Source organism: Pezoporus flaviventris, unplaced genomic scaffold (genome assembly GCF_033815535.1).
Source record: "Pezoporus flaviventris isolate CSIRO_AGI_PZ_B2104156 unplaced genomic scaffold, CSIRO_AGI_Pfla_v1 ptg000123l, whole genome shotgun sequence".
Lineage (NCBI taxonomy): Eukaryota > Metazoa > Chordata > Aves > Psittaciformes > Psittacidae > Pezoporus > Pezoporus flaviventris.
This window is the reverse complement of record NW_026892671.1, coordinates 653,030-668,459: the sequence shown is the minus strand read 5'-3', so window position 1 is coordinate 668,459 and position 15,430 is coordinate 653,030. Positions and strand designations below refer to the sequence as shown.

The following is a 15,430-nucleotide window of genomic DNA, read 5'->3' as shown; positions in this document are numbered from 1 at the left end:
AGCTTCTGCCTAAGAGCTCATCTCAGTCTCCCCTCTGGCAGGTTAAAGCCTTCATGGGTGTTGTGGGGAACCTCCTTCTACAGCAAAACATGAAAGGAAAGTGCATGTCACACGGATTCCCACCAGAGATCAGCCAGATCCCCTGGCAGTGCACACTGGGAGCAAACCCCAACTATCTGGGCACCATTTTGGGTTCCAGCCCCTTCCAGAGCCACATCCTCCCCTTTCCTTCTCTCTCCAGCAGTAAAACCATTCACAGGAGCTGCAGGACATGGTGAGATGCTGAGGATGCGCCCCCTCCATCCTGCTCCTGCTGTCAGCTCTGCCTCTCACACCTCCTCATCTCCCTGCTCAATACCAGCCCCACAGCCACAGCTGGAGATGGATGGGGGAGAGCCTTCTCCGCAGGGCATGAGATATGTGTATGGATGTGATGGACATAGTAGGTGTACACGGGTATGGTCCCTCCTTGCTTTGCATCAGTCCTGGTCCCAAATGCTCACACTGCTCACAAAGCCCCCATGGCCACCTTGCAGGACATGGGAGGCAGAGGGTGTCCTCTCCATTATGATGGCCATAGGAAGGATTTAAGCACTGATCCCTAAGAAGTGAAAGGTGAGTCCCAGTTTGGATCCAGCTCCATGCAGAGCAGGGAGGGATATCAGCCCTTGCCTCCATCACCAGGGTACCATCAGGGGCAGAAGCCATCAGCATCCATATGAGAATGTTTCCTGTAGAGCCTCAGCATCCTTCACCCTGTCCCATGGTGTGCAGTGAGGTGCTGGAGTTTGCAGTTTGAATGAAGTCATAATGCAGGTTTTAAGCTATCACCTGGAGATGCTGACAGCTTTGGAAGATATTTTTGACAGGCTAGCAAGGATCCTGGTGCTAATATCCAGTGTGGATCAGAAAAGACCAAGACACAGGGAAAAAAACCCAGATACTAAGGGCAATAAAAGAGTGTAGATAAATCGGATTGTCTGTGGTCTTTCTACACAAACCAGTCATAGGAAAAAAGCAAGACTTAGAAATGGTTCCAAACCAAGCCTGGAAACCCAAGGAAGTGGCTGGGGAAACCAAAGTCCCTGGTGTCCGTGAAGCTCTGGTGTCCTCTGTCACAAAACCAGCACAGAAACGTTGTTCTAAAGCTACATTCAAACAAAAGTGTTGATAAACTACTGAAGAATGAAAGTCTAATTTTATACTTGGTAAACGAGAAGGCACTAAGGAAAAGATAACAACGCTTGAATGTAAGGATTAATTTATTGCTATCGTCTCCTAATTTGCTCATGCAGGGACATGTTCTGGGTGGAGAGGGACTGCCAGAGCAGTGAGCACTGGCTGGGCTGTTGGGGTGCAGAGGGTGATGGGTTCTACTCTGCAGAAGCCTGGAAAGTACCACAGGGGTTTGTCTCCTTTATCTGTCTAAACAGAACCAAAGGAGAACACCCTGGTGTGCAGGGACCATCCCACAGCACCTGAGCAAGAGAAGTAGGGCAGGAACAGAGAACTGGGCCAAATTTAACCAAGGCTCCAGAGCATCAGGAAAGCTGGTGATGAGGAGGCAGGTGACTGAGCCAAGTCAGGTCGAGTCAGTCTCTTTTGCAGGATCAGGTGAAAAAATTGCAAGGAAGATAGATGAGAAAACCTAGGTGACCACCAAAAGATTGCATAGGTGTGCTGAACTCCTACTAAACTGGAAACCAGAACTCCTCTAGTAAAGACTAATCCTACCTGTTCTGAGCTGAAATAGAGATGGGGGAACAATAGGAGGAGGGTGGGGATGGAGCCCCAGCTGAGGCTGCTCAGGGGGATAAAGGCCTATTAGTTCAGCCTGGGACAAATCCTCTCTGCCTCAAAATGCCTGCTTTTCATCCTTGAATACAGTGGAAGTCCAGATGCACCAGCTCAGCCTCTGGACATCCAGACACTACATGTGGGTAACCCCATTGGGGCTGGAAAACTGGGTTCACCCTCCACAGAGGGACATCAGCAGCTCCAGAGATGGAGTCACTTGTTCTTCATGTTCCTTTTGAGGACTGTGTGCAAGATCTGGAATGTCTCTAAACCCATTTTCATTGTGTCAGTATGTTCAGACCAAAACGTTTGCATGGTCCACAAGTATGTCAGAAGCATCCTATGAGCTACCCATAACTGTGTAGCTGTTCTCAGGGATGGCTCACCCACACCATGTCTCTCAGATTCCCAAGCACCATAATGCCTTTCAGAGTTGATTTCACACCCTTTGCTTTTCCTTCTCTTTGTTTTCCTCTGCTAAAGCATGAGCAGCCCTGGAGGCTTCCTCCCAGGAGAGCACATGCAACTGTATTTACAGCCTAAGCACCACAAGCTGGGCTCTTGGAGTCTGGCAGGAGATCACCTCTCTTCACATCAGCTGCTTAACAGAAGTGATGCTGACATGTAGATGTTCTCTGCTGCATTGGAGATAAAACCTTGACTCCCATCACTCGATGGCAGAGGGAAGGCACAGGAGGTAATACCAACACAAGGCAGAACCTCACCTGCGTTGAGGTCGTGTGCTTTTGTCTTCATGTTCTTGCGTCCTCTTAGGTAAAGCTGTGTCAGAAAACAGCCTTACCAGTGTGGGTTTTCTTTATAAGAGGGAGTAATGTCTGATGCATGCTGTGTTTCTTTTGCATAGGCAGCTAAAGCAAGATGCACTGATTTATTCAAGAGTTAAAAGTGGATGACTCTTATTCTGTTATACAGAAATGCAACAATTCAGATTGTCATCAGAATATAATCACTAACAAATGAGCCTTTGGAATCCGCCTGTTAGAACATAAATTCCTTTTTAAAGCAAGAAACTTAATGCCCATATGTTTAAGATGCTATAGCCTGCTGTAACTCAGAAGTGTATAAATCATGAATTTACCAATGTCAATGTTATTTGATGTAAATGATCTCAAATAGTTTTGTAAATGTGATTTGGTGACTGGAATGATAACTAAAAGCTGAGGGAAAATGTCTGGAGGTCATTCATGTGTAAGCGGGGCTTTCACTGCGACTGACCATTTCTCTTGATCCATGATTAAATGCAATCCTATGAGGTTCATCTGAGGTGTCTTCTGATACAAATTGCCTTCAAATTGAAAGTGAATATAGATCTGAATCTTTGCTCAAACCTGAAAACACGTGTGCCTGAGTAACTCCGGTGTTTTAACTATTCCACCACAGAAAAACAAAAATGCCCCTTTCTGCTTCAAGAAACTCCATGTTCTTTTCTAAACACCTTATCTGAAAAACATAAAATAGATATAATTTTGGTTAGAAAATAAAATGGAAAATTCTATTTGCAGTTATTCTATGGCAGTTAAAATGGTCACTGATTGGAGTTAGATATGGTCCAAATCTGAATGTCCATTTTTGATCAGTTTGATGTTTCTCTTCCTTTTGCCTCAGGAGGTAACACCTGGTCATGAGAGGAAATCACACGCAGACTAAATTTATCCTCTTGGGAGTTGCAGACAGCCCATGTGAGCAGACTCCTCTTTTTGTCTTGTTTCTAGTGATTTACATTGTCACTCTGGTGGGGAACTTTGCCATTTTCACATTGGTTCGGGTGTCTCCCAGCCTCCACACCCCCATGTACTTCTTCCTTGCCCATTTTGCCTTCACTGACATCTGCTATTCCACAGTCATCTGCCCCAGGATGCTGGCAGACCTGTTATCAGAGGACAAAACCATTTCTTTCACTGGCTGCATGACGCAGTTCCTCACTTTTGCTTTCTTTGCTACTATTGAGTGTTATCTCCTGGCCATGATGGCCTATGACCGGCACGTTGCTATCTGCCAGCCCCTGCTTTATGTGACCATCATCTTCAGCCGTGTCTGCTGGCAGCTGATAGCATCATCCTACCTATTCGCCTTCCTCAGTGCCATCATCTACACATGGTGCGTGTTTGGAGGTTCCTTCTGTGGTCCCAACCGCATCGACCACTTCTTCTGTGATGTTGTCCCTGTTCTAAAGCTCGTGTGCTCTGACACCCACAGCAGTGAGATGGTCATCTTTGCCTTTGTCACCATCAACGTGGTGGGCACGAGCCTGGTCATTTTACTCTCCTACATCTCTATTCTCTGTACTGTGCTAAGGGTGTGCTCAGCACAGAGCAGGGCCAGAGCCTTCCACACCTGCGCCTCCCATTTGATGTCTGTTTCCTTGTTCTTCGGGACATCATTCTTCATGTACCTACAACCTCCCTCTAGTCACAGGAGCCTGGATAAGGTGGCCTCCATCATCTACACAATGGTCACCCCCATGCTCAACCCATTCATCTACAGCCTGAGGAACAAGGAGGTGAAGGGGGCTCTGCTGAAGTGCGGGAGAACATTCTTCAGCCACTGGCAACATAGAAGAGTTCTGTCATCTGGGACATGAACAGTCCATGGGCAGTGTGAAAGCCAATGGGGCACTGAAATACTGAGATTTTCCACTGATACTCATGACTTTATGGAAGTTCTTCCAGAGTTTCTGCACAAAAGTCTATGATAGTACTGAATGAGAAACAGACCCCCCAAATCACACCATTCTTGGAAGAAAACCAAGAGGAGATTGAGCCTCAAAGTTCATTTCACTTCGCAGGCCCGCTCCTAGAAGAAGAAATTACCCTCAATAATCCCAGGCCTCTTTTCCTCACAGGAAACACCAATCAGCTTTATTCATATTAAACATTTGTCATTCATAAATGAGTATTTTCATTGCAAGATTCTTGACCTTGTTCCTCAGCTCCAGTAGAGTTCCTCACTCTTACCTGTGAGTTCTTTGTTAAAGCTGCTGGGGTGGGAGGGAAGAGGCAGTGTAGTTTTACATTTGCTTGCTGAAAAAGAGTCAGAGAAAAGGCTTCAAAAGATTGATTGCATTTGTTTGTGCCTTCCAAAGAGAAGAAGTTGGTGGGAATCAAGGTCTCAAGCTGCACCTTTGAATATCATGAGGAATCCCACCCCAGTCTGCAGCTTCACAATAAATTTCACTTCAAAGAAGAAATTGTAGACAATATAATTCATAATACAGGATGATGAACTGTGTTGATACTTCTCAGTGTAAAGGACAATTTGGGCACATCAGGGGGTCTCCCATTCATTTTAAGTGGAGTTTTACATTCATTTGCAGTGCTGTTTACTTCAATAGTGAGAGAAATGGAATTCCAGCTGGACATCAGCACACACATCCCATGTCCATGCCCAGCTCATGCTAAAGCCCACCAGGAAACCAAATTGTCTATTTCATATAAGAATTAATTCTGTAGAAAGCTTCCATAGATGAAACACAATGCTGAACAGAATCAATGGTAATTGAGAGCTTTCTGGGTCTGAAAGAAGCCAAAGCACACTGATGGGGGAAAATATCTTTCCTTTAGCTGTTGTGACTGAGAATTAAATTATATTTGGAAAGTATGTGGATGGTGAAGAGACTGTTTATGTGCTCTGAAAAACAATGATATGAAAGGAGACTGTCTTAGGTATAAGGGGAACGTGGCTTCTACCTGCAGTCAATGAAGGGGCCAGACCCTACATCATTAAACGCTATAGAATTTGCAGGACAGAAACCTTTGATATCAGAGAACTTCCTTTAAAAACTTCACTAAACCTTGTTTTCTTCCAATCTATTTTATTGGATATTTCTGCTTAGACTATAGGTATGGAATCATGCAGCTTCAAAAAGCCCAAGTTTGACCTCAAAATAGAGGTACTGGAGAAACACAACTGTGAAGTCCAGCAATACATGAAACAGGCTTGAGGTTTTGGAAATACATTTTATACTGAGATCATCATTGCATGATTCTGCTTCAATCTTTGCAGAGAAAGGGTCTACATAATGCAGAAACTCCTGGCTGTAGACACAAAATTCCCACACCAAATACATACCAGATTTCCTATCAATCCAAGTCTAATAGTTTACCTGGTAAAGGAGAAGTCACTATGAACCAGAGAATGACACTTGTATATAGGGTTCAATTCATTATTCTATTTCCCTCACTGAGAACACTACCTCCTATTTTGCCCATGCAGGGACATGGTCCAGATGGAAAGCAATAGCCAAAGCAGTGAGCACTGCTGGGTGCAGAGCATGATGGGTTCTCCTCTGCAGGAGCCTGGAGACTGCCACAGGGTTGGTCTCATTCATCTCTTTAAAGAGAGGCAAAGGGGAACACTCTGGTGTGCAGGGACCATCCCACAGAATCTGAGCAAGAGAAGTTAGGCAGAACAGAGACCTGGGCCAAGTTCAGACAAGACTCCAGAGCATCAGGCAAGTTGGTGATGAGGAGGCAGGTCCAAGAACAAAACGGGTCAATACAGAAGAAGTCAACAACCTGCTCAGGATCAGGTTCAGCAATGGCTAGGGAGATCCATTAGCAAGCCTAGGTCACCATGAAAGGATTCCATAGGTGTGCACAACGCCTGCTAAACTGGAAACCACAATGCCTTTAATAAAACTCAAACTCCCTGGGCTGAGGTTAAATAGAGATGGAGGTCAAATATGCAGAGGGTAGGGATGGAGCTGCAACTGAGGCTGCTCATGTGGATGAAGGCCTCTTAGTTCACCCTGGGATAATTCATCATTGCCTGGAAGTGTCCATTTCTCGACCTTGAGTACAGTGGAAGCCCAGAGTCAGCAGCTCAACTGTTGGACATCCAGGTACTTCATAGAATCATAGAACAGTTAGGGCTGAAAAAGACCTTAAGATCATCAAGTTCCAAACCCCCTGCATTGGGCAGGGACACCTCACACTAAACCATGTCAACCAAGGCTCTGTCCTTGAACACCACCAGGGATGGAGCTTCCACAAGTTCCTTGGGCAATCCACTCCAGTGCCTCACCACCCTCACAGTAATGAACTCCCTCCTTAGAGCCAATCTAAACTTACCCTGTTTAAATGTTAACCCATTAGCCCTTGTCCTATCACTACAGTTAATAATGAAGAGTCCCTCCCCAGCATCCTTATAGGCCCCCTTCAGATACTGGAAGGCTGCTATGAGGTCCCCATGCAGTCTCCTCCAGGCTGAAGAGCCCCAACTTCCTCAGCCTATCTTCAAACAGGAGGTGCTCCAGCCCGTGATCATCCTCATGGCCTCCTCTGGATTTACCATGTAGATAGCCACACTGGGGATGGAAAACTGGGCTCTCAAGTGTCCACAGAGGGACAGCAGCAAATCCAGAGGGGGAGTCCCTTGTGCATCATGTTCCATTTTGGGACCCTCTGTAAGATCTGAAATGGCTCTAAACTCATTCTGTGGCCAAGAACAGACAAAAAACTTTGCATTCCCCACAGGTGTGTCAGAAACACCACGAAAGCTGCTCATCAGTGCTGCTGTGTAGCTGTGATAAGGGATGGCTCAGCAACTCCATGACTCTCAGATGCCCAAGCACCACAACGCCTTTCAGAGCTGATTTCACACCCTTTGATTTTCCTTTCCTTTGTTTTCCTCTGGGAAAGCATGAGCAGCCCTGGAGGCTTCCTCCCAGCAGAGCACATGCAACTGTATTTATAGCCCCAGCACCACAAGCTGGGCTCTTGGAGTCTGGCAGGAGCTCACCTCTCTTCACATCAGGTACTTAACAGAGCTGATGCCAGCACATAGATGTTCTCTGCTGCACTGGGGATAAACCCTTGGCTCCCATCACTGAGTGGCAGAGGGAAGGCACAGGAGGTAACACCAACACAAAGCAGAGCTTCACCTGCACTGAGGTAGTGGGCTTGTGTCTGCATGTTCTAGTTGCCTCTTTAGCAAAGCTGTGTCAGAAAACAGCCTTACCAATGTGGGTTTTCCTTATGATAAGATGGAGCAATGTCTGATGCAGGTTGTTTTTCTGTTACATAGGCAGCTTAAGCAAGATACACTGATTTATTCAAGAGTTAAATGAGGATGAATCTTATTCTGTTATAAAGAAATGCAACAGTTCAGATTGTCAGCAGAATATAGTCACTAAGAAATCAGCCTTTGGAATCAGCACATTTTAACATCAACTCAGCTTTCAAGCAAGCAGCTTAATGCCCATGCTTTTAGGATGCTTCAGCATGCTGGAGCTCACAAAGGTATAAATCATGATTTTACCAATGTGTATTTCATCCTTTGAGAATGATCTCAAATAGTTTGATAAATGTGATTTGAAGACCAGAATGATGATCAAAAACCAAGGGAAAATATCCCTTGCGTGTGAAGTCATGCACGTGTAATCTGGGGTTTCCCTGGGACTGGGACTTTCTCTTGCTCCAAGCTTGCGTGCACTCATCATGAGTTTCCTCTTAGCTGTCTTCTGAAACGAATTGCTTCCAAAGTGAAAGCTAATAAAGATTTAATTCTTTTTTTCCATCTCAAAAAATATTTGTTGCAGAATGGCTCCAAGAGCAAGGCCATGGATCCTTAGAGGCCTTGTGTGAGCAAAGCAAGGTGTAGGCCTCACAGGTAACCGGAAACCAGATGTGGGAGGAGAATGTGAAGGAAGCTGTGTAGAACTAACCAATACTGTTGTGACTAGTAGGCGTCGTTAAACACCATGCGGATTTAAGCAAAGTGGGCCACAAATAAAGTAGAAGCTTGCTTATCACCCATATTGGGTTGGCGTGTCTTGCTTCTCCTCGCCACTAACAAATGGCACCCAAACAGGGACGCAGACTACAGGGCCCCGGTTAGCGGGGACCCGGACTACAGGGCCCCAGTTGATGGGGACCCGGAATACAGGGCCCCAGTTGATGGGGACCCAGAATACAGGGCCCTGAGTAACAGGGACCCGGAACGGCGAGTGAGCGGCACCAGCAGCAGCGGCCGGGGAGCGTGGGCAGTGCTACTGCAGTGGCGTGACGGACCCGGGTGCTTGGACTGACCGAAAGGAGTCCGCCGCTGGGGCGAACCAGACACTGCTGCATCGGGAGGAAGATTCGGAGACTGAGGTTACAGGACAATCCAGAAAAGGATGATCTGGAAAAGGCTGGCCATGAAAATGGACCGAGAGGTAGCCCCTGATTTATTACAGCGCTTTTTATAAAAGCGGGGAATTAAGCCTGAGACTCTAAAGCAGCTAGCAGGTCTAGTGGCTGTAGGGAAGGCTCAGGGATTTTTTGTAGATCCTAATACAGTTTTTGAGGAGAGTGAGTGGCAAAAGTTTGGTGATGAGTTATTCGACTCGATGCTTGATGATGATAAAATGGCAAGGAAACTTGGTAAGCCTTGGAGAGAAGTAATAAATTGTATAAAAAAATACAAGGCGTAAAAGAAAATCGCAGCTGTAGCAACAGAGAAACTAGGAACAGAGGTGCCCGGTCTGTTGAGGCCGGGGGAATATTATAACTCGTTTTACCCAACCCGCGGGGCGCTCCCTGTGCTCGGAGCGCAGGGTTTCCCGCCCCCCTTTCCTTTTCTCCCCCTCCTTCTTCATCAGAAGGTGCAGCGGAGGAGGCGCAACTCCCTGCTCCCCCACCACCCCAGTTGAGTTCCGAAAGGCAGAGGGATTCCGACAGGAGGGACTTTGAAAAGGACAGAGAGAGTGTATTAGAAGGGATACGCATGATAAATGTCGAGGAATCCGAAAGGAAGAGGGTGGTGCCTCGGCGCCGGATCGATTGGGACGCCATTTTGAAACACGCAGTAGAAAATGAAGACTACACCCTAACGAGAGATCTGGAAGACCTGCGAGCCTTCCCAGTCCGGTACGAACCAGATGGACTGGGAGGAACACAGGGAAACCATTATGCCCTAGACTGAAAATTTTTAACTCAGTTGCGAAGTACGGTGAATGAATCAGGATTGCACGGTGAGCCCACTAAACAGATGTTAGGTTATATATGGAGCAGTACAGTTTTATGCCCTGAAGATATTAAGGGAATAATTAGGATGATCATGACACAAGCGCGGCAGCTATTGTGGCAGGCGCATTGGCAGCAGCTCTGTGATAGATCATCAAATCTGCCCAGAGGTCAAAACGACCCGCTGTTTGGTGTTACAACAGAACAATTGATGGGAACTGGGTGATTTGCTAGTATAGACATTCAAGTGCAAATGGGGCCAGACGTTTGTCTGAAATCCATGCGTACTGCCTGGGAAGCCATGCAGAGGGCGTGCACGGTGCCCCTCACCCCCTCGTACATGTCCATTAAACAGGGAAAAGATGAAACATTTTTTGATTTTGTGGATAGACTAACCACAGCCATAGGGGATACTCCAGATTATATGAGGGGTCCGTTGTTGCGCCAGTGTGTCATGGAAAATAGCAACACCTACACAAAAAGTATTTTAGTTACCCTACCCGCAGATGCCACCATAGAACTTATGTTAGAACGCATGAGCAGGGTGCCAGTAGGAGCTCAGGCACTACTTGTAGAAACTGTTAAAGAGATGGGAAAAGAGATAGCTCAGGCACAGAGGGAGGCAGCTCAGGCACAGGTACAGGCTTTTGCAGCGCTGGGTCCTCTCCGGTCCAACAACATAGTGCCGGCCCAACCAAGACGTGAATGCAAGCCGCTGCTTCGTTGCTTCCGATGTGGCGGAAGACATTTGAAACGAAACTGCAGAAGGACTGTCTGGTGCTCTAATTGTCACTGAAACAGCCACAGCACAGAAGCCTGCAGCTCTTCGGGAAACGGACAGGCGAGCGCGAATGGCCGCCGCGCGCAGATAACAATTGCGGCCCCTGTTCAGGCCGCCGCCCAGTGGCCAGCGCCAAGGGCGACACCATCAGCCGGGAGCTGCGGCCCGCAGCCGGCCTACAGCCCGCCACAAGAGGGAGCCTCGGCTTGGACCTGGCAACCGCAGTAGATGCGACCCTCATTGATCAACGGCCGTGTAAGATCCCCACCGCAGTCCGGGGAACACTAATGATCAATGGACAGGGCCATGGGGCATTGCTGCTTGGGCGATCCTCCAGTGGACTGAAGGGTCTGTTTTATATTACCTGGGCTGATTGATGCAGACTTTACTGGAGAAATTTGCATGGTAGCTCAAATGTCATTTCCTCCGATTCATATCCCTGAAGGGAGTAAAATTGCCCAGCTAGTCCCCTTGCCACAATTAACTGCTGCAATGCAAGATACTGGCCCACTGGCCAAGCGTGGGTCCCAAGGATTTGGCTCCACGGGAGGCCTTGTTATGTTAACTGTCCCAATGACCACCAGACCCGTCGTTGACTCCACATGGTCTCGAGGGAATCAGCGTCTAAATCTACCAGCATTACTGGACACTGGAGCCAATATCACCATAATAAACACTGACAAGTGGCCACACTGGTGGCCGTGCCACCCTACCTTTGGCGGGGTTGAAGGCGTTGGCGGTACTGCTTCTGTGCAACACACCTCTGATTTAATACAGGTGGCCGTCGATGGTCAGGTTGCCTCCATCTATGCAACCATCATTTCGTTGCCGACTGGGGTTAATGCCCTAATCGGCCGAGATGTGCTAGACCAGCTGGGACTGGTGCTGACTAACCAACATTTTTAGGAGCGGTCGCTGCACTATGGACTTTCCCAATCCAGCTCACATGGACTACTAACACTCCGGTGTGGGTCGAGCAGTGGCCGCTGAAAAAGGAAAGTCTAGAGCAAGAGCAACTTTTAGTGCCGGAACAATTACAACAGGGACATCTACGACCTTCCATGAGCCCTTGGAATATGCCGATTTTTGTTATAAAAAAGAAAACAGGAAAATATAGACTGCTACAGGATTTGAGAGCTGTCAATGCACAGATACAAGCGATGGGTGCCTTACAGCCAGGACTGCCCAACCCTGCTATGCTCCCTGAAGGTTGGCACCTGCTGATTATTGATCTCAAAGATTGCTTTTTCACAATTAAGCTGCATCCACTAGACACCGCACTATTTGCCTTTACCTTGCCAATGCCAAATAAAGCAGCACCTTTTTGCCGTTTTGAATGGACTGTATTGCCACAGGGCATGAAAAATAGCCCTGCCCTGTGTCAACTGTTTGTGGCCAATGCGCTTCAGCCCCTTCACCGAATATGGCCAGGAACATTAATTTATCACTCTATGGACAATATTCTATTCGCCCAAAATCAACCCTTCACTACGGACCAAGAGACTCTACTGGAGCAGCAACTGAGCAAGCATGGACTCGTTATCGTGGCTGAAAAAATTCAGCGCAGCCCTGCCTGGAAATATTTAGGCTGGCATATTACGGAGGGCCAAGTACGACCGCAAAACCTGCAACTTCACATTCAAATATCAACCTTACATGACACACAGCGCTTACTTGGAGATATACAATGGCTGCGTCCCGTCGTGGGCATTTCAAACGATGATATTGACACCCTGAGATCCCTGTTGCAAGGTACCAACCCAGCACGGCCTGTGCGACCCACGTCGGAACAGCGGCTAACCATCCAGCGCATTAGCACACAAATCGCACAGCGATGGGTTGACCGTCGAGACCCAGATCTTCCCATAGATCTTACAATACTACAAGGCCCTAAGCAACTTTTGGGTGCACTGACACAGTGCAAAAAGAAAAAGGGGGAGGAGGTGAAGATATTGGAATGGGTTTTTACTGCTATCCGGCCCAAAACTACTATTCAACAGAAAATTGAAAATTTAGCAGAGTTGGTCCAAAAGGGCCGTATGAGGGCGTTGCAATTAATGGCCCAGGAACCCGGAACCATTTACTTGCCGATAAAATGGCGGGATCTTGAGTGGTATCTCCAGCATTCACAGGCGTTACAAGTCAGCCTGCTGTCTCAGGCTGCGGAGCTCAAGGTAGAACAACTGCAATCCACCACCTTGCGCTGGATCAGCCAGCAAGAATGGGTCAAGATACCAAAAAGGAGTGAGCACCCGCTGGCCAATGCAGTAACGGTTTTTACAGACGCCAGAAAGAAGTCTCGGCATGCCGCAGTGACCTGGATGCAGGATGAGAAATGGCACCAGCAGATATTGGCCGCAGAAGCAGAGGACTCACTGCAAACCTTAGAACTAGCGGCGGTCGTTTGGACCTTTCTGAACTGGCATCACACAGAAATAAATGTAGTCTCTGATTCTATGTACGTCACAGGTGTGGTTCAGCGCATTGAGGATGCTCGACTCAGAGAGTGTCAAAACCGGCGGTTGTTTGACCTGCTGCGTCAGCTGCAGGCGACCATTCACCAGCGGGAGTGTGCTTACGCCATCATCCACATACGGAGTCATAAATGGTCACAGAGGTTGGGGGAAGGCAATGATAGAGCAGATCAATTAGTTTCCATTGCTGCACCCCTGAGCAACTTCATAAAAGCCAGGGAGGCCCACAACACTTTTCACCAGAATGCCAAGGGTCTATTCCGTCAATTTAAGATTACAATGGAAGAAGCGAGAGGCATTGTTAGGGCCTGCCCCAGCTGTAGCCATCATGGACCAGGGCTGGGATTTGGGGTGAACCCTCGGGGCTTGGGCCCTTGTGAATTGTGGCAGATGGATGTCACACACGTGCTGCAGTTTGGACGCCTAAAGTATGTGCACGTCACAATTGACACATATAGCAGATTCCTATGGGCTACAGCCCAGACAGGAGAAAAGGGTTCCCATGTAGTATGGCATCTAACTAGCTGCTTTGCCGTTATGGGAGTACCTCAGCAAATAAAAACGGACAATGGGCCTGCCTATGTAGGTGAGAGAATGCACCAATTTTGTAACAATGGGGAGTCAAGCATGTGACTGGCATTCCCCATTCACCAACGGGACAGGCAATAGTTGAGCGGGCGCATCAGACCCTGAAACGGTACCTTGAAAAGTTCAGTGACGTTCATGCCGTGCAAGAAAGACTGTCTAAGGCATTGTTTGTTTTGAATTACTTGTGCATTTTTGCAGACCAGGACTCTCCCCCTGCTCAAGTGCACGGCCGAGTTGCGGCGTCCGAGTCTAAGGCACCCATGATGGTCATGTACCGTGATCCCAGCATGGGCCTGTGGCGGGGCCCGGCAGAAGTGAAGTACATGGGGCGAGGTTATATGTGTGTGCTCATGTCCACAGGTACACAGGTCCCCGCAATGTGGACTAAAACAGTGTCTTTATCTTCCCCTGCTCTTCCTGATAGTAATGAAGGCTCCGAAAATGGCCAGTTATCTGCCTCCGCAGCCCAAGACCAACGGGTGGGCGACAATGGTTAAGCTTAGGGGGCAGAACACCATTTGCCTCGCCTTATCGTCCCCTGGCAACCCGTTTTCAACCTGTTTGGTTGGTGTTCCTATAGGTGACTGGCCCTGCCCGTCCACCATACCGTGTGTAGCACTGCCAACCTCAACAGCGCAACAGACAATTGGGACGCTTGGGTACCCTATTTGCCTATTGCCCCAAATGAGCCTCAGGAGTTAGAATTATTAGGGGCCGTGCGAACGGATGCCTGTGTGACACTTAGTTGGACAAGCGCCCAAGCCAAGGTGAATGGTACCGCGACAAATGTAAATTCTAGTCCTTTACAGGAACACCAGTGTGTGGTGCAGGTATGCTTCCCGCAACACTTCCCGCTCTACCGATCATCCCCTGAAGTTGCCCAGTGGAATGTTCCTGATTTGTGGCGATCGAGCCTGGCCTGTTATTCCCTCTAAAATGAAAGGGGGACCTTGTTCTATTGGAAGACTGACACTGTTGGACCCCAACACTTCAATAATTCCTGATATGTCTTGACAGCACCATTTAAGGCGCTTAAAACACTTTGTACATAGTTTTACTGCTAACTGTAGATCTGATGTAAAGTTTTGGTCACCTGACACTATTATAGCAACTTCTTTACTCATGCCAGGTGTGGCTTCGGCCAGGGCCTTGGTTCAATTAAACAGACTGGGTTGCTGACTTGCTAAGCAGACAAATACTACATCGAAGGCAATTTCTGATTTGTTGTTTGATGTTGATTCTGTGAGACATGCAGCACTGCAGAACAGAGCCGCTATAGACTTTTTGTTGTTGGCACAGGGACATGGATGTGAGGAGTTTGATGGAATGTATTGTATGAATCTTTCTGATCATTCTAATTCGATACATGCACAGCTGAAAACCCTGGCTCAGCTTACCCAGCAATTGCAAGTGAGCAGTGACCTAGGGATAACTAAATGGTTGTCCTCATGGGGCATTACAGGTTGACTTAAAACACTGCTATTCGAAGGACTGCATTTATGTATCATTGTTATTTCAGTCATTGTAGTTGTTAGACTTGCTTATAGTTGCGTGATGAAACAGGTGAACAGAGCGACCCGCAATGTTTTGCTTGCACAAAAGAAAAAGGGGGGAATTGTTGCAGAATGGCTGCAAGAGCAAGGCCATGGATCCTTAGAGGCCTTGTATGAGCAAAGCAAGGTGTAGGCCTCACAGGTAACCAGAAACCAGATGTGGGAGGAGAATGTGAAGGAAGCTGTGTAGAACTAACCAATACTGTTGTGACTAGGAGGCGTGGCTAAACGCCACGCAGATATAAGCAAAGTGCACCACAAATAAAGTAG

General features: G+C 47.6%; 1 protein-coding gene across 1 annotated transcript; it reads left to right on the top strand.

Annotated features, from left to right (window-relative positions):
* The first annotated feature begins 3,439 nt into the window (after positions 1-3,439).
* Positions 3,440-4,470, top strand: LOC133282413 (olfactory receptor 5AP2-like). Its single transcript, XM_061478421.1, has one exon. It carries the CDS (start codon positions 3,440-3,442, stop codon positions 4,397-4,399), a length of 960 nt encoding a protein of 319 aa, XP_061334405.1. The 3' UTR covers positions 4,400-4,470.
* The last annotated feature ends 10,960 nt before the right edge of the window (positions 4,471-15,430 follow it).